The sequence below is a fragment of the Chrysoperla carnea genome, chromosome 4, assembly GCF_905475395.1.
Source record: "Chrysoperla carnea chromosome 4, inChrCarn1.1, whole genome shotgun sequence".
Taxonomy (NCBI): Eukaryota; Metazoa; Arthropoda; class Insecta; order Neuroptera; family Chrysopidae; genus Chrysoperla; species Chrysoperla carnea.
Window position 1 is genome coordinate 65,102,186 of NC_058340.1, and position 21,339 is coordinate 65,123,524.

At 27.8% G+C, this 21,339-nt stretch overlaps 1 protein-coding gene across 1 annotated transcript in view; it reads left to right on the forward strand.

The window, feature by feature from the left end:
- LOC123298516 (torso-like protein) overlaps window positions 1-12,311 on the forward strand; it is a 42,275-nt gene extending 29,964 nt beyond the window's left edge. The window contains exons 2-3 of the mRNA XM_044880545.1: window positions 6,720-7,556; window positions 10,947-12,311. Of these exons, the coding sequence (XP_044736480.1) occupies window positions 6,738-7,556; window positions 10,947-11,342 (1,215 nt within the window). The 5' untranslated portion in view covers window positions 6,720-6,737 and the 3' untranslated portion in view covers window positions 11,343-12,311. The remainder of the gene's footprint in view (window positions 1-6,719; window positions 7,557-10,946) is intronic.
- Window positions 12,312-21,339: the final 9,028 nt, after the last annotated feature.

Genomic DNA, 21,339 nt, shown 5'->3' on the forward strand with positions numbered 1-21,339 from the left:
CTATATCAAAAAACTAAAATCATATAGACAAGTTTTAATTTAAATATTTCCGGCGATTTTTAAAAGTAATTAAAAAAATTGCACCTTCAAGCATCGAGAGAATTTTGCAACATTTAAAAATGTAATTATTAATTTTATACAAACAAAATTTATAGAATTTTAAGATAATTAATTATATCGTAAAAGAATTAAATTTATACAATATGAAAAAAAAATTAAACGTAAATGTGACCTCTCTGACAATTCTAAAAATGTTTTGAACTTTGAAATAACAGCAAATCAGAATAACGGGATACAAACATTCTATCATTGATCAATATAAAGTTTTCTATAAAGGGATCGCTTTTGTTTTTTAGATTAAAAATTGACGTTTGGTATTAAAGAGGAATCTTTTTTTACTCCAATCCATTCACCCTAGCTAATTTTCAGCATAGTGTTTAAATGCGCATAATTTCTATTAGAAATCGATTTTATAGAAATGAGGAAAGCTGACTTATTTTAAGTATAAGAATTTAATCGAAATTTGAAATATTCTTAGAATAAAACAGCTTTAAACTTTGAATATTAAATCTACAAATTTTAAGGTCTCCGTTAAGTAGTTCCAATTATGCAAAAATTTTTTTCAAATAACATAGCCTTGATGAATTAGTATGACTATCAAAATATAATCTGTTAATTACTTAAACATGAAATTAACATCAATCACGGTCATTTTTAAAAAAAAGTCAAATAAATATACTCTTCAATTAATTGTTTTTGTTACGAAATTTCATCCTTCCAAATTTTATGATTTAAAGGTCAATATTAAAAACATTTTTATGGCATTTTATTATAAATTATAAAATATGTTAAAAAATTCTATTTTTCAATAACTTTTAATAACATTTTTATTAGTTTAAAACTTTTAAATAAATAAATCAATAAAATAATAAAACTAAATTTAATTTGTAAAGTGAAAATTTCAAAAACTTGGAACGAATCTTCAATTTAAGTCCATAATCACTCGCATTTTCTAATACCACTGCCTTAAAATCTTTCAAAAATGATATTGTTTGTTTGTATATACATATAATATGTTGCTTTATTGGTATAATAGAATAACCTATATACAAATTTAGGTTTAGACCAAGGAGAAATGTTCAGATTAAAAGAAATTAACGTGATGATATTTAAATCATCACATTTTTTTTACAATGACACCGTATAAGAAAACAAGTTTTTCATTTGATTCTTTTTTATTTTCTATGACATGTTAAACCGTATAAAGAAAGACAACAATAATATTTACTCTAAATAAAGCAGAAACAAAATCAGTGTAAAATGTAAAAGAAATACCATAATATCGATTGGTTAAATATGATGTAAATAATTATAAATAAATATTTAACATTTAAAATAAACAAATAAACATTATCAGATCTAGTATTCGGCAAATAAAAGTATTCATACCTATTCGAATGTCGAATTATTCAAATCATACGACTCTCTACGTATTATTCGGTGAAAGATATTTTAATACTTTCACTATGAGTGGTTGTTTTTTTTAAAGGCTTTTTAATTCTAGAAAACAAAACTAACCTTCAGTTTATTTCTGGATTTTCCGCTTTCCACGTCAATATTGTGGAAATCTACCCAAAAAACATATAGGAAGTATTTTTGCGCTCGCTTTATCCGAGTTTTCACGACTGTACATGTGTGTAATAATGTATCTTAGCTCGGAAAAAACGCTAAATGTACACACAAATTTTCCGATGAAAAAAATGTATATTTTTTTATTTAAAATTATCTTTAAAGCTTAAAATCTGAGGAGTATTTTGCCGTGGGACTTTTTTGAATTCGATCAAAACTCGCCGTGATAAAAAATTTTAAAATTGATCATTTTTAGTCAAACTTTTTTCTTTTACCAATTAACTCCTTTTGATCCAAGGTATGCGAAAAGCACAAACATGTTTAGTTGCATTCACATTTTCAGTGATTGGTCAGTCATTTTCATTTCTACGCACTTTTTCAGGGATTTGTCGCTTACGTATTATATGCATATACCGTTCATATAAACAATACGGTAGGGAGACAAATACCTTAATCCTAATACAAGAAGGGTACCGTTCTACACGCCCAATTAGGGCTTTATATTGGTTCACAGCTTGCCTCATCGTGTAATGAACTAATACCTTTCTTGGCTATTAAAGATACTTAAAAGCTTTTACACTCATAGCTGAGTTGCTTTAGCTATTTTTATACCATGTATATATGAAATATACATAGTATATTAAGTTTAGTCCCAAGTTTGTAACGCTTAAAAATAATGATGCTAAGAAAAAAATTTTGTCATAGGTGTTCATAAAATCACCTTATTAGTCCATTTCCGATTGTCCGTCCGTCCGCCCGTCCGTCCGTCTGTGGACACGATAACTCAAAAACAAAAAAAGATATCGAGCTGAAATTTTTACAGCGTACTCAGGGCGTAAAAAGTGAGGTCAAGTTCGTAAATAAGCATCATAGGTCAATTGGGTCTTATTGGGTAAACCGTTAGAGATAGAACAAAAGTTTAAATGTAAAAAATGTTCCTTATCAAAAATTACTTTTTTTTGAACAAACTTTTGTTTTAAACATTTTTTCGTAAACATCACTGTTTACCCGTGAGGGCGCCAATTAGGCGGAAATTTTAATATGTACTATACTTGATTATAAGTTATGTATGTGTCACATGTTTGTATGTGTAATGTGATAAAAAAATCAACACTGACTATGCATGGTATTTCAACAATTAACTCAGTCAATTGTTTCACTTGTTTTAGATTACATCTTGCTGGTATTTCATCAATTTTAGGTGCAGTAAATTTTATAACTCCAGGTGGAGATTTTCCGCGATTAATTTAGGGAACCATAAAAGTCTATGTTCATTTTCTGTCGGAGTTATAAAACAAGAAATAGTTCTATTTTAATCAGTAAATATTTCTTCTAGAATGTCATGCTCTATCGGTGATGGTAAAGCTGAAATAAATGATGGGAAAAAATCTTCGGACTTTGTTTCCGACTCATAACGTTGTGGCCCTAGATATTGTGTATCTCCCATTTATTCGTTTCATTTGACAAACATTTTTTAAGAATTCATACACAATTAAAAACTAACAACTTCGCGGTGCAGAGATACTTTTAACTTGACTTATGTGTAAATAAAAATAACAATTTTTTTTATGTGAGAGAGTTAAGAAACTTTTAATTTTACTTTCATTTGCATTTTTATTTTTATTCAAAAAAAACAGAAGTATATGGTAGTTTAGCGCAGCAGCTCAGCAGCTATTAGCTACTCAGGTATACAATCAAATGTAAAACACGTAGTGTACACTGTACTTCGCAGAGAGTAGAGTAAAAAAAACATTCTTATATTGGTGTTAAGGTCGCATTGAATACTCCATCACATCATGTAATGACATTTCATTTTATTTACTTACATTAATAAAATGTTTATTATTTTTTATTATTTGTTTTTGCCAATAAAATATTTTTGCTTTAAGTGAGTGTGTCCTTGAAGGGTCATCAATAAATTCCATTGGATTAGATTACATTATATAAAATCCATCGAGCCGTATAGGCTACAGATCACGCAGAAGTCGACATTCACACATATTGACACTGTCCGAAGTCATAGTACAGAGAATCAGATTCACGCCTGCGTTATCAGTGGACACTTTTGGCATTACAGGAGGCTGCTATAACTTATTTTCAATTGTTTAGATGTAAATGATGTAGTAAATGTCAAATTAATGGCCATGCTTCTTTCTAATGGACCTACACGAGTCTGGTTTTTTTTTCGTTAAGCCTGTGGTTACACTCTCTCGCTGATCCATGGGTTGACCATGTCTCTAATGGTTGAACAGTTGAAATCCTGTTTAAACAGAAATCACCTTTCCAATAATTGCCATATACATGCTTGAAAAACTGTACCCTCTTTATAAGGCAGTCGGGTAAAATGAAGTGTAAATGCTTCAATGTAATGAATTTCAAAGGATCTGAATATGATTTTATAAGGATTCTCTATGAATTCCATATGTAACAATTCTGTAACTTACTGGAGTACAAATTAGTTACAAAACTGTAATTTTTTTCAAATTATAATTTTATGTAAATTAAATAGATATTTATTTTTATTTTTTTATAATAATTATATAATTGTCTAAATGTCATGGACATTTCTGAAACTAGAATTAAATATATGTAACTTATATATTTCTATTAACCTAAAACACAATTTTCTCCGGGGGAATTCCGTAAGAAAAACCTATAAAAAATTGCTTAGAGATATATAAGATAAAAAAAGTATATGAAATCCTGTTTTAATTTTTTTTTTTTTTTTTTAAATATATTTATTATACTGTATTTTCAACAGATAATGTTATTTATACAGTAATCTTAATAAAATCGAGTAATTGCATTGATACATAATGGTTATATTTGATTTGTGAGTCCTGTGTTTTGAATGAAGTTGAGCACTTTCTTAGTGTTTTCGGTATTATCGGATAGGATGTCTTTGATATGGCCTATTATGGTATTTTTCGTTCGTTGGTTATTGAACTTTTTACATGTGAATAAGATGTGTTCTGTGGTGACAGGTTCTTTGCAGATTGGGCATATTGTTTTAATTTTTATTTAAAGTTTATCATTAAAAAACAGTGTATATACTGTACTGATTCCGAGGTAAAACTTAAGAAAATCATTCTGTATGTATAGAGATATCTCCATGACTGGATTCAAAATAAAAGTTTTTCGTAGCGTTTATAGGCGATATATTAGAAATGCTCACCCAATCCTTATATGAATTGCATTTTGTAATTTATGGGTCAAAACTATCTTATATATTATGTCTCCGGTCTGGTTTTTCTTGTCCACTCGATATCTTTCTTATTCCTCATAATAGACTCAGGGATTAAAATTTTACCACTTAGGAAAAAAAAGATAATAAATTTATTTTGGTCATCTTGCAATTTGTATATTATATTTGTAATAAAATTGCCTATAAATAAAAGTAAATTACTGTTGATGTTTATCACTGTTTTTTTCGCACGGAGCAAGTTAGTCCTATAAACCTAGTTTCATCAAATTCAGAAAACGCTTTTATTAGCTTGACATGATGTATGAATGTAACGGAATCTTTCAACGTAATTTTCACTCTTAGACCTTCGATTGACTTGAAAATTTGTACACGTATCAAGAATCGATGTCAATACAATAATTTATTAACTTTAAACTAATATTCTGTACAGGATCACCAGAATAAATCTTTATTAATTTAATAAAATTATCTTGGAATAAAAAAACTATTCTTAATGGTCAAATGGTGTAATGGCGATTCGAAACCCATTCAAGTTAATATATATGAATTTTTTAATTCTACTTGTAAATAATTAATTTTAATATAAAATAATTTGATTCGTAATAGGATGTTTTAATATTAATATTTAAAAAAAAATCAATAGTACAAATTGAAAACATTATTTGAAATAAAATTAATTAAGTTAAAAAACTTTTATCATATTTAAATGCTTGTTGGTATTTTAAAAATTTAATATTTAAATACACAAAATAATATCACATCTGTTTTATTTAAAAATTTTCATAATTTTATTAGTATAATATGCAAAAATTATAAAATATACTATATGATGTTTTGTAATTCGAATCCAAATCAGCCATCCATTACGCGAATAAAATATGAAATATAATATTATCATAAAATAATCATATAATTTATTGCGACATAACTTTTTGTGTTCAGAATGTTTTTTTTTTTTACATTAGTTTGAGACCAATCTGCGCCATTCTGAATAATCGAGAATTGTTGAAATTAATTCAAATATTTACCACAATCGTAATAAAATTTTCTACTACGACTTAACTCTAGATTTTTTCTTTCTTCTCATACAAGATCTGCTCTTTTTTTTCAAACGAAAATTAAATTACCTACTATGCTATGTTTATTTCAAAATTACTATGGAAATTATTTTACACAATGAAGTTTATGTCAAGATTTTCCAAAATACGTAATATTTAATTAAGACAATTTAAAAGAAAAAAAATTAATATTGGATGTTTTAAGAAGTTATAGAGTTTGAGGTAACACTTGGCAAAAACTTTGGATATAAATCAAATTTCTCCAAAAACAAGTTCGTACCCACAACTTTGTTCAAGAAGGTTCATTCCCAATTAGTATAGAAAAACTCTCGGAAGTTGATTCTCAAACATAAATTATGGACCCAAGTTATTAACCTTTTTTATAAAAAGAATAAACAATTGCCAAGGTAGAATTTTTCGAGTTATAACTATAAGATCGGAATTAATATATTTTGCAGCCTTTAATTAAAACTCTGGATAATCCAGGTGTCACTCCCTAACTTTGGAAACTTACTACAATGCACAACAAAGTCAATGATGATTTGTGGGTTGACTTGATTTGAGTGAAATTATTCTGGCTTGAGTTTAAATTTTTCGGGTTTTCGCTTCTTATTTTTTAATTGGAATGAAATATCCAAGAAAATAAATGTAATTCGAGACCTCTAAATAGTCTATTTCCCGGAGTGTAGATATTTAATTCTGTGCTTTCAGGCTTTAACCTGTCGAAATATAAGAGACAAATGTTAAACACCATTGAAATTTTTGTATATGCCTTTTGTCTAAAAAATGATAACTATTATTAATCAGAACTTTTTTTTAATTTTCAGATTCCAGCCTCACTCAAAATGTGGGGTCGTGCAATTCTTGTAATATTAATGGGTTTATCAACAATCACCACCGGCCAACAATCAATCAGTACATCATCAACCGTTCGCGTTCAAGTGACAACCGCATCATCACCACCCGCACAAAGTTCCACAAAAGCGCAACAACAACAATCAACACAACAGAACAACAACAACAATGATCAAAATTTAAGTGTTGGACGTTCAATAAATATATTTAGTCGTTATGGTTATTTAAGTTTAAGTATGCGTGTTGTACCACGCAATGATTCATCAAATAATCCATATTGGATATTTCGTGAACCCACTGTAGATATATTTAAAAATATTGATAATTTAATTGTTGATCGTAAATCAACGCGTAACAATAAACAGCGTAGCAAATCAACGCAATTATTCGATGGTGATTTCCATATGGAATTTTGTGATAATCTACGGCAGTTATTACAAGCGTATTTTCGTGATTTTCAAATAGAACGATTACAAAAACCATGGCGTGCATTTAGTGGCTCATGGACTACGGATTTAATTGCACGTAATTTAGGTATAAACGCTTCGTTTATTGCATCGGATGGTTTAATGGCCGGTAGTACAAGTACAAACACGAATGGGGATCATTGTTATGTGTTAGTGCGTGTTTCACGGTTTCGACAAAGTTTTAAGTTACAACAGTTGCCGTTGAATGTTGAAATATCGGAGAAAGTACAAGAGGAAATGGATACGATTAAAGTTGGTGATTCAGCAACGGTAGAAGAGTTTATACGGAAATTTGGATCACATTATATATCGGCGTATGTGACGGGAAATTCTATGTACCAGGTTGGTTTTTATTTTTTATATTGTTTTCTACACCTTTGCTATTAAGAAAGTCATTCAAGACGTCAAACAGTTAATATGGCATACATAGGAAGGCTTAAACCGTGAAAAACCGTATTTTTTGAGAACCACTAATTTTGGGCCATTCTTTTCATCTGTGATGTCAACGTTTCGCTAGCTATCACTTATGTGCTTAATTCCGGGACCAGAACTCCACAATCGTGAAACCTATTAGAGCTAGGTTAATTTTGATCACAAATTTAAAAATTATGGCCCAAATTTAGTAGGATTACATACTTGGTTTATCAAAATTGGCTAAAATTTGGATGTGATAGAGCAAAGTTAAATAATTGGATTCTGATGACGTCATAAAGTTGAAAAATTCGATTTTTTTTTTCACAGGCAAATTTGATCCGATCTCATTGGAATTTTTTTTGAAACCCACTAGTCAGTTTTTCGCTAGCTAACACTTACATGCTTATTTCCGGGCCAGGATTGATTAAATCAATATGATTAAACAATAATTTTCAAACCGATTAATACAAAATAAATTAAATCCACTCCAGAATCAACCTTTCCAATCCATGACTAATTATTATCAAAAAAAAATTTCTTTAAATGTTATTTAAATTTTTATTGCATCTGATAAGCTAGAGTATATTAATTTATTTCAATTTATAAAACATTTAATATTGTATAAGTATGCTATTAACTTGCTGTGTACGGATCGATTGAAACGATTAATCGTTATCAATTTGGACAAAAATAACATCAACAATTTCAATGTTGGTTTAAATATTTTTTTTATAATATCTTACAAACTCAAACAATAAATTGTACATTTAACAATGATCTAATGTTATGAAATTATCACTTTCATTTAAGTTGTTGTTTAAGAGGTCATGAGAAATTTCTTACAATAGCTCATTGAGATAAATGTAGATAAATTGGATTCATTTATTTCTTTTTTAAATATATCTGATTTAATAAAAATGACAATAAAATCTATTTTTTTTGTGTTTTAATAATTTAACACGTTTCTGAGATATTTTTTTTTTATTATTTCAAAATCATAAAAAATGTAATTAATTTTATCAAATATTTGATTTAAAAAATACCGTAAAATTAACGTGTTCTAATTTCCACGCCATTTAAAAGATATTACTTGCGTTTATTTTTATGAGGCATTTACAAAAAGAGGCGCTAATAAAATCATAAAAAAAATAAATTTATCTCCACGTCGATTAACGATAGGGAATCGAAGTAAATTGTTTTTATCATTTTAAATGAAGAATTCTTACTTCACGAATAGAAAAGTAAAGTTGGCTTTTAAAATTCTTTACTCAAAATTAAACAAAGAGAAAGATTATGACTAGTGACGTCGTACGTGGGTATCGCACTTATAATTTCATCGTTTTTTAATCAATTTTAATTTCACTTTCAAATTTTGTCGTGGTATCAAGTCTAGTTAGTTACATTTTAGGGGTTGATATCGCCAATTCGACATCAGAATTATCCCCTATTACATGAGTATTTTTTAAAATATGGAGTCATCAGATTCCAAATCAAACTATTTTTTTCTGATTTTCACGAAAGTGGTAAGATTTTTGAAGGATCCCTTAAGAAAATTGGACAAAATTGATAACTCTTTGTCATCCATTTGGATGAAAATCTTGTTCTAGTGCAATTTGGACCTAATAAATACGAAAATCGCATTTTCTCGACAATTAGAAAAGTTTCTGAAATATCGAATTAAATCGTATACAAGATATGATATTTCAGACCAATTTCTTCAGTCAACACCTCAAAATTTGTCGTTCTGACACAAAATCAACTTCATTTACGGATTATTTATCTTAACTAACTCAAAAAGCAAACAAAAATTTAAGCTTATTTAACGATTAAATGAGATTTTTCATGATCCTGAATCGCCTTTAAAATAAAAGCTTTTCTTAAGGGTTTTTAAGCTTCAAAACTACTCATCGAATCGTTAAATGAAACCGATTTTTGTAGTTTTTGGGTCAAAATCACTGTATTCACCAAGTTTAAAAAAAACGATTTTGTAATTTTTTCGATTTCTTCAATGGAGTGTAGGTACCTATCCCTTTATAAAATATAAAAAATCGCGGAATTTTTTTGGACTTCAGTTTGTAATTTCTGACAACAAAAATCAGACATCTTTGACCTATAGTTTACAGCAATATATCTAATCTGGATCGGCGCATATGTTAAGTCCAATTTATCGATAATAATGACATCTTATTAATAGTTAAACACACAAATAATTATTATTCATTTATATTAAATAAAATATGTAACAATATTTTAATAAATATTAAATGCATACAGTTCTCGGTATATTTATTATTTGAAATATGAATAAATAAAGGTTATTAACCTAATAATAATGAAATAAATAATATTATTATAATATTTATAAATTAAATTGAATATTATTTAATCAGCATTTTAATAAATGGTCACTCTTAAATCGATAATAATAATATTATTATTATATTAATAAGTATAAAAATTTACTATAATTTTATAATATTCCTAATCAGAATTATTGTTATTAAATAATAATAAATATTAAGTACTGACTATGCAGGCTAGTAAATTAATCAAGTCCGTAACTAGGACGTGGCAAAGGAGACACCCGTCACCGACACGACAGAAATTGAAACGCAAAACAAAAATTATGTTTTATTGGTTAAAGAAAAATTTAGTAAAGAATCATGTAAAAGACGATCTCACTTTTATGCTTAATTCCGAGACCAGGACTCCACATTCTTGAAACCTTTTAGAACTAGATTAATTTTGAAGACAAATTTGAAAATTATGGCCCAAATTAAGTAGGATTACATTCTTGGTTTATCAAAATTGGATAAAATTTGTATTTGGTAAAGCAAAATTAAATTTTTTGGATTCTGATGACGTCATAAAGTTAAAAAAATTTGAGTTTTTTGACAACACAGGCATATTTGATTCGATATTATTGGAATTTTTTTTGAAACCCACTAATTTTGGGTCATTCTTTTCAGCTGTGATGTGTGTTATTGCCTAGCTATCGCTAATGTGCCTAATTCCGGGACCAGGGCTCCACATTCTTGAAACCTATTAGAGCTAATTTAATTTTGATCACATATTTGAAAAGTATGACCCAAATTAAGTAGGATTACATACTTGGTTTATCAAAATTACATAAAATTTGGATTTGATAGAGCAAAATTATTTTTTTTGTGGATTCTCATGCCGTTATAAAGTTGAAAAATTCGAAACTGCCACCCTGTATTAGCCCCTTCAAAAAATATCTGTATGTGTGCGTGCTTAAACCAACATTCTTACCATTTATCTTTACAAATTGCTCACATGTTTTTATATATTTTCCAGGTCTTTGTCTACTCACGTAAAGTATATGCCCGCATCAAAGAACGTTTAAAATCTCAAGGTATTGGACAGCTATCGACGACAGAACTATCAAATTATTTTTCACCATGGTATGCAGAACATATGGGCCAAATAAAAGTTGCTAGTGGTAATCAAACAATGGAACAATGGGCAACAACAAATTTAAAAATTCATTATTATATATTTACATATGCAAGTTTATTAAAATTACATGGTGATACAAGTTTATTAAAACAATTAAATAATTTATTAGGTAATGAAGCATTATTACAATTAGATTTAAAAACATTAACACCAGCATTTAAAAATCCAAAAACAAGACAATTCTACCAGGAAGTGTTAGATAATTATTTAAAATTATGGGAAGTTAATATGTGATGTGAAACAATTTGAAAATTTTTTTAATGATTTTACATTAAAATTTAAGGAGGAACTTACTCGAATGATCGTTAACAGATGGCAGAACTTTTAAATTTCTTTAATTTCATTAAGCGCACAAGATTGGAATACGATATGTATGACAATGTTGATTTTACGAACTTTCTAGTTATTGCCACCAATTTCATAGATTTTTTGTATGCTAGGGATTTAAAATATCGTAGCTCGTAAGATTGGAGTAATATGAGGACTGAAAATCCTTAAGCGCTCAATCGATACATTTATACTCTTCTTATTTGGTTCCAAAATTACAAACAAATTTTAAGTGAAATTTGATTAAGCTTCAACAGGAGAACTGTAGTACGAAGTTCTGCCTAATAATGGATCCCATACTTTAGATCTCTCCTGAATGTCGTGAAATAAAGACTTTATGCAGCACAATTTTCATAAAAAACGTACCTATTTTATAAAATCATTGAGATTTCCTTGGTAGTTCGCCAATCATTGACCTGAGGGCCTGTGAATTTGTATAAAGCTAACAGAAAGAAGAAATTACGTTGACAATTTGTAGAGCTTTATAGAGTACAAGCTATTTATTCTAATCGACAGTTACGTAAACTTGAGGTATCCTTGGAAGATATTCTTTTTAAAGTGACTATTAATACTATTTGCATGTCCCCCCAAACTTCTGTCAAAATCACTGCTCATAAGGACAAAAATCTCTTGGACCTAGCAAAGAGAAAGAAAATTCTGCTATGTAGGCATCAGCTGTCTATAACAGGTAAAGTAATGGAGCTTTGTGGTACGTGCTCCTGTCTAGATCTCATAAAACTTTTAACGAAAGTAATCTTATAACATTTTTTTTAAAATTCCAGATCGTAGATTTGTTAACACATATCTAATAAGGTCCAAAAGTTCCTCCTTAGCAAATAATTTAAATAATTTTTTTAATTAAAATTAAAAAATAAATGTACCTGTGTTATAAAATAGCGAAAATTAAAAATAATTTTTAAATTAAAATTGTGCAATTTAATAAAAAAAAATTTGAAAGAGTTTTATAGTTAAACATTTTATAAATAATAAAAAAAAAAAAACACTAATAATAGTGAATAATTATTTACAAAAAGAATGTTAATTTATAAATATTGTTTTATTATTTCTGAGAAACTAAAGTATGGTATATGTAAAAAAGGCTTTTAAAAAGTTTAAGGTGGAATTATCTCTAACAGAGCTTTAAGAACATCACTTCAATAATCTATTTAAAAAAAAAGGATTGTGATCTCTTCATACATGTCTCTCAAAATCTGAGATATGGTTCTGCGATTAAAGGAAATATCTCAGAAGCTACGTCCCAACTGAAATATCACAGAAGCTATGTTTTTCTGTCTTTTTTCTTTATATTTTTAAATTTTTTTTCTGTATTTGAGAGGAAATAATGCAAATGTGCCAAATTATTTTGAAACGTACTACTTAAAATGTGCCCAACTAACAGAATTCGTTCAAATACACAACGATGTATAGAGTTTTTAAAAGTAAGACTTGATTTTCTTAAAATATGAACTTTTCTTCTGTCTCTTCCGGCTTAACAGCAAAGTTTACGTGGTGAAACATGAGCGGATTATTTAATCCAACACTTGCTATTAAGATTTTAGCTATTAACTTAGAGATAATTCCTGCATGAATAATTCAGAAACTTTCTGTACAATATGGGATGTATTTGGAAAATAATGGATGAACAAAAAACTTTTTTTTAAAGACTTTTTCGAGATTAGATTGTGTGTGATTGATGTATACAAAAAAATATTTATACGAAAAAATAATATTTATTTTTGTTACAAAAAGATGTATGTTTGTTTTTTTATTGTAAGATTTTTGAACGAACAGAAAAAAAAAAGAAATAATTATTTAGTACAATTTATAAAAAGAAAAAATTTAAAAAAACATTGTGTCCTAATTTTTATTTTGTTGTATATTTTGTTCTTGTTTAGCTAGAAAATAAAAATTTGAACAAATTATATAAATCCCTTTCCCTACAGAAGACTTAAATTTGTAGGTAAGTAATTTAGCTGTGCTATATCTATCAATTGTGGGTAAGTTTATAAATATACTTAATTGGTTGAGCTTCGGGTACATTTATCTGATTATTTATGTGTATACCTATGTTTAAAAACTGTTGTCTTTATGAGATTTGGCCCAGCCTAGAACAAAAATTCCTGATGTATCCCTTCGTAAGTAAAAATCTGAGTAACTGATATTGCTGAGAATGGCTTGGAAATTCCGCGTGTCTTAGTTTACTCTTTTGTCATTATAAAGAATCAAAAATTGTAACGTTGAAATGTTTTAAAAGCGAATATGAACGTTGAAATGTTTTAAAAGTGAACAAATATCAGTAGTGGTTTTTTTCCACTACATTCATTTAATATAAATGAAAAAGCCTTTTAAAGAGTATCATTAAAAGCCTGTGTTATCACACTGAGAATTATTAAATACAATTACAATCCTGCTGAGTTATAAGAAGTACAAAGTCATTTAATTAAACGAAAATAAAATCAATTAACTAACAAAGATAATCATTTTTAAGGATTCCGTTGTCCTTGAACGACTGTAGACTATCTAAATATAATATTAGCTTCTTTATTAGAAAGCATACTTCGTATAAGGTCAATGAAATTTAGCTAATAAAAAATTGCATTAATCGATTTTTTATGCTATAATGAATACAGTTAAGTGATTACAATTGCCTATCTATAAAAAATTTATTGAAAATTTCTACTCTATTATTCATTTGACACAATATAATAGATATTATTATCTACATTTTTTAAACCCTAAATGTTTTCTTCAGAAGGAGTGGGATATTTTTGGAATGTCCCTGACGTCAGTCGATCCAACAAGACCCCACTTAATACAGTTTGTCTACTTTCATTTGTCACCATATTGAGCTTTCATTACTGTCATATCTTCAATAACCCTCGTAAGATTAAGAGAAATCGATCGACGTAAGAACAATAAAAATTGGAAACCGCGTTCAACATACATACATGTATAGTCTGAAAAACACGTTACCACTCCTTTGCTCCGCGAAGTCGGGTAAAATGGAGCTCTACCGAACCTTTTATATTACATTCTCTGTTCTTCACTTAAAATCCAATTTATTATTTAATTGGATTATAATACAAAAATAATTTATGAATATTATTTATTATTAGCTATAAAAGTATTCTAAGCTCAAAGTCCACCTTTTATAAATAGACATGGAAGTTTTATATTTAGATTGTATAGAATGAATTTGTGCCGATTATAAACAATTTAAGTTAAGCTAAGGTAATGGGTTAGTGGAAATAAGTACTTCTTTCCTCTTTCGGTATTCTTATTTTTGTCTGTGTAATTTCCTACTTGGGTACATTTCTAAAGCCAAAAAAAAACATTGAATCGAACCATGGCTAGGGGAATCAAATAAAAAATTTGTGGTTTTTTTTATCATGGTATGAAGAATTGCTTGCTAGTTAGGTTTGCGATATTTTTAGCGCCAGAATTTGGTATTTATTGCTTATTTACTAAATCTCCATAACTAGAAGAGCCCTGAGGTCTAAGATCATAATTCGTCCGTATGGATTTTTATAGTAATTTACTTTATTTTATTTATAGGCAATTTCATTACAGATATGATATACAAATTACATAATGAACAAAATTAAATCTTAATATTATTTCTCTAGTCTGTTTTTCCTAAGCGGTATATTCATCTTAAGACCGCGAGTCTCCTTTTCATCACCAGACAGTGTACGACAAGCTTTAAAAGGAGTGCAAATAATGGATGTGATTTCATAAGCTACAAATCTTGGTTCCAATACAATACGTATTATTTCAGAGTTTAAGGCAGTTGTGGAAAGTTATTTTCATCGCTTAGGAAGTTGATGGTGTGAACCATAAGGGTTGCACTCACAAGAACAGCTTGTTTTTATATAAAATTATATAAAATCAAAGATACAGGTAATTCGTATAAATAAATATGATATAGGTATGTATTTCTAATTTGTAATAGGTATTTTGTTTTGTGGTTATATCTCAACATTTCGTTTGTCTATATTATTACATAATAAATTATATTATTAGGTAATTGGATTAATCTTATAAGTTTATATTACCTTTTACTGTTTACTGTATTTATTACCTATCTGTATCAAATAACATTAAACTCAAACTGACTTTGTTGTGTCTATTTAGTCCAGGCGTTGGAGGTACATGAGCTTGCAAAATATAAGGCCGTATTCAATCTACTGATACACGCTTAAAAAACCTTGTAGATTACCTAATATTCCGGATGTTGCCAGGAATTCTATTGATTCACTTTTTTGTACACTCTCACTCTCAGAAGTTGTTAAATGTCCTTTTTTATACCAAGTAAAGCTACCCTAGGTCTTTTGGATTGTTTCACGTCAAAAAGTGTGATTTTTTCAAGTTCAACGTTTTCAAGTTATAGACAGTTTAATGCTTGGAAAAACTTCAAAAAGATTTCAAAGCTAAAACGATGGTAAAGAACGTTTTAAAATTAAACTTTTTTGCTTATCAAAATCCTAAAATCATTTTTTGAACATATTGTATAAAGTTATGAAGAATAATCACTAACTATTTATTTCTAAAGCCCCAATTTTGAACTCTTAAAAAAATGTTAAAATTCCCATCAACGTGTAAGACTGAAATGTTTATTGTCTCTGTCTTATAAATTGGTATTAATGGTTAATGGGAATTAAACAAATTTTTAAGAGTTCAAAAATTATCGTGTAGAATCTGTAACGCCGAACTTTATTAAAAGATGTTCAAAGATTATTTTGGAATTTTGGTAAGGTCAAAAATTTAACTTTCGAATTTTACCAAACATTAAACTGTTAATATCTCAAATACAATGAACTTTACGAAAAATTCACAGAGGCCTTTTTGACGTGAAAATCAAAAAATCCCAAAGAGTGTACTTTGATTATTTCTAAAAATTGATGAAAAATTGAACCAATAGCGTTTCTGCCAACATCGGGAATATTAATCTACATAATTTTTTGAACAAGAATCAATAGACAGAATGCAATATTCACATTTTCAAAGTCAAATACTTCAGCTCCTGCTCTAATTGAGTTAGTTATCTGATCTGATTTAAAATACTTTTGCTTCTTACTATTATTTAACAGTTGTAATATTTCTTTGTTCAATCAAATGAAAATATAATTAGGATTCTGTTACGTTCACATAATCTTTAATCTTAAAAATGTAAAACTTAGAAGCCGTCCTGAGAAAGCAGTAGAAGGTATAAAAAGACATTTCTGAAGGTCTTTTCGGCATCTCTTCTTCCACAATAGACCTTCTAAATTAGAAGTTATCGCACAGGAAAAGTAGTGCATTTGATGACTGGTGGAATAATTTTTGAGATACGGACTAAAGTCGATCCAAATATTGCAATATCTCAGAAACTCTGCATCCAATCATTAAATTAACCTGATTTTTATAATTTTTGGATCAAAATAACCCCATCCAACGAGTTTCATCAAATTCCAACCCAAAAATTTTTTTTTGCGTTTTTCTCGTTTTTTTCATAGAGGTACCTACCCCTTAAAAAAATTGCAAAAAATCGAGAAATTTTTTATATTTTGACCCAAAAAGTACAAAAATCGGGTGTATTTGATGACTGACCGAATAGTTTTTGAAAAACGGACTAAAATCGATCCAAATATTGCAATATCTCAAAAACTCTGCATCCAATCATTAAATTAACCTGATTTTTATACTTTTTGGATCAAAATTACCCCATCCACCGAGTTTCATTAAATTCCAAAACAAAAATTCTTTGATCGATCAGTAAGCTTCCATTCTTATATGTATATTGATTTATTTTCAAATCAATTTTTGTAGCTTTAATGGTCTAAAAGAATCGTCTTGCCACACAAAAATAGTGCATTCACATATTTCGTTGAGTTAGGTTTGTTTACATTACACGACCAACTTTTATTAAAAAAAGAACATAAGTAATAGAATTTTGTTTATTGTCTTTAGAAACTCATATTTAAAATTCTCAGAAATTAATGTATATTATCAGAGTGCTATAGTGCTGAATGTTTTTTATGTCTGATATGGCGTACGCATGCAACGTAGGTCTGACAAGTTTTTAAATATGAACCGTAATTAAAATGTAATCATACTACCGGATATTCGAAAAAAGTTGTGTTGGTATTCTTATACGCTATTTGTAAAATATATCAAGATACAATATTCAATTTAGTCCCCAAGTGTCCTTCTATCTCTTACCTTTTAGGATCTAAATTGACTATTAAAGCCACCGGAAGAACTAAATTTAATTTGATTTCAGAACACGATATCCCCCATCAAACTCTTCAACTTTTGTTGAAGTTATTTTTTGTATATGAAATATTTATCAAAGTATATTAATTTTAGTCCCAAGTTTGTAACGCTTAGAAATTATTGATGATTCGACCAAAACTTTGGTCAAAATTATCAAATAAACCAGGTTTCATCCAATCCCATAATAAAACAAATTTTGTGATTTTTCATCATTTTTTCCAAAGTGTAGGAGGGTTAAATAAATTGTAAAAAATCGGGAATATTTGTTAGCTTTCGAGTTGAATAAAAATTATTTTTTTAGAGTTATATTGATCCAAAAAATTACAAAATTATGTCCTTTTAACGATTTGATGCGCCAGAAAGTTTTGAACTAGGTATCCATGTTGGCAAGTCAGTAAATAACAGAACGAAGTAAAAATAATAAGAGCATGAAAAGATAAAAACTCCAAAAATATTATTGAAAAATTAACAATTTTCTCTTATATACCTTCGATAGTATTGAACGCTCTGTAGATCCAATAAATTGACCATTCATTTAGAGCAGTTATTAATTTGACCTTGACATAGTGAAAGAAGAAAGAAGTTTTTTTTTCATATTTAAATATTTTACTGGTAATTAATAATCAGAAGGTCGATAATCACCATATTTCATTTTTTATTTTAAAATAAATTGGATCTTGTTGATAAATGCATTATCATTTAAAATCAGTTCACGTATGAGCGAGCATTGGACAAAGTATTAGTTATCAATCTTAAATGTACTTAAAAAATTTATGAAGGTTAAATACATTGATTTACTTAATAATTACGGTCTACGAATCTAGCAACGTTACGAAATAGTTAATTTCAAGACGGTTGGACCTTGGATTTTTCTTTTCTCATTGAAATTTGAAAGCCATGAACTTCATCTGGCAATATAGAACAGTTGCGTTTGTTGTGTTTATTACGCCAATTTTCTAAAATCAGTTTCCATGTCATGCTTTAGCAATATAAATTATTATTATTGCCAAACAGTTTTCAGCACTCGCGCTATGTTCATTTTGCTCACTTTAAAACAAAAATAACTTTTATTTTTCAAATGTGGTTGAAACTTTTTAGGATCATAAAATCAAAAAAATTTATATATGTGAAAAATTTTATTACGGTCATAAAAACATAAAATTTATAAAAAAAAAAATTTGTCAATTATATTTGGATCATATTATGTCCCGAAAACTCCTGTTGTGTCAACTTTCGAGGATCCCTCACGTCACTATTGTGTCTAGAGATAATGGTTTTCGTGATAATTTAAGGTTTTAGGTACTTTTAAAGCTCCATTTTTAGGCATCAATTTTTCAAAAAGTATGGTATATATCGAAAAAAAAAATTTTTTTTGGGAACGTCTTTAAATAGAAAATATTAAATTATGATAACATCTAATGAAGGAGAAATATGACCTTAGTGACGAAGCTTTTCTACTCACTAGTTTTTTTTCTTCAAAATGAAAGAATTCATTCAGTATACTTTGCAATTGCAACAAAAGTGTAATCGTTTTGAAAATCGAAAACGAATTTTATCTTTATGTAACTACACTTGAAATCCTTGCAAATTTTGTTTTAGACTGGTCAAAACATATCAATCTTCTAACGAGACACAATCTAGAAAATGAAGCCCTTTAAGTTTAATTTGTCTTTATTTATTGGTTAATGTGAATAATAGAAGCGTTTATCCAATTTTATTTATTAAATTAAAGAACTTAATATTTATTGAAATAAAAAAATCAATATTTTTCAAATATTTTTTATTTTGATTTAATAAAATTAATTTATCTTCCGTTTGTATTTAATTAAAAATTTAACAAATATGTAGCTTTAAAATTAAAACAAATATATCTTTTTATTGTCAATAATAAATAGAATTTAACAATAAATAATAATTATTATTGGGAAATAAATTCTTGACGACATTCATGATGATAAATTTAAATAAATAAAATACAATCTAATTACGGATGTGAAAATTTCGATTGAATTTTTCCCTTTTTATTTTTGATTTTCAATTAAGAGTTTTTCTTAAATATATTGTTCCTTCCTGATAATCTTTAATAAAGAAGCAAAAGGTTTTGTACAACTTAGAATTAGCCCAAAGTCCAATAAATATTGAGTTCAGTGGATTTTGATCAATCCAAATAAAATTTGATTTACAATAAAAATAATAGAGTGTAGTTTTTGGCAATCATTTTAGATCAGATGGAAATTTAATTTGGAAAGTGTATAACAAGAAAATTGAATTTTTTTCGAAATGACTGTCAAATATGACACGTGGCGCTAAGCTTAGAACTGATAATGTTTATTTTTAAATTTTATTATATAATTTAATAAAATAAAATTCAAGGTAAAAGCTTTACCATCAAGGGCAACCTTTACGTTATTATACAAGACAATAAGAGATTAATTAACAAATATTAATTAAACGATGCTCGTTGAAAAGCGTCATTATTTATAACACCTAGACAAATGTACCATGATATGGAAGAGTGTCTATTTACATGGTAACATAAAAAAAAGTTCTAAAAGTTATTTAACCCTTCAAATAGAGTTAGAATATAAGTGAATAAATAATGTTAATACAGTCTGCACCCATTCGCAGACCCAATTTACCCTTGTCGGGTATATATGTATGTGTAAAATCGGTACATTGGTACTAAAGGTCTATCTGAAAGGTTATCGAGCCTATGGAATTTTTGAATTTGTGTCAAAGAAGAGAAAGCTTGAAGTGTTTTGAAATAAGTTGAGATTTAGGTTAGGTTATATTGGCTGCCACGAAGGACACACTTAGGCCATAGAGCCCATTGTGATACCATATATGTGTTTTACCACTTTTCCGCTGATAATTTCATTTATCAGCTCCTCAATTTCAGAGGCTGAGTGTACCTCCTTCATGCATATACCCTAAGCATACCGCGGACGTTGAGATTTAGACGGAATAATATTTATGGCCGTAAAGAATATTACTTAAAGGACTGGTCATTTTGTTGAAATTTTCTTATTGTCAAGTGATCGGCAATGCTGTGAGTGTAAGTCGGCTAGGTCGCACGGACCTTCAACCTATTCTTCGATTTTTGTATTCGTGCATTACAAAAAAAGTGCGAGAGCTATTTGATTGACAAATTTATTTTTCCCGTAATTGATTATTTGTGGAATTTTCGCGAAGATAGTACAAAATACTGCGCTATGCAAAAACCAAAAAAAATAAAATAAAATAAAATAAACGTGAAAATAATTTCCGGAATATCTTTTTTACCATCATGCATATTAAATAACGACAAAAAATTAATGATAACTGATAAAATATTTATATTTTCTGATAAAAATATTAATTATTAATATTTTCTGAAAAACAAAAACTAATATTGAATTATTTTTATCGCATACATTATAAAAAATAAAATTAAAAACTAATATTTACTTAAATGAAAATGGAAAAAATGAATAATCAATATATTTTATAACAATTTTTAATTGATATTATCGGATTGATCATCATCGATATAAGACGAATATTTCGAATTTATATTTTATTATTATTGATTAAAATCACACGAAATCATTCAATAATCAATGAAGAAATACTAACTCAAAAAAAAAAAAAATTCATTCTAATTAGTAGA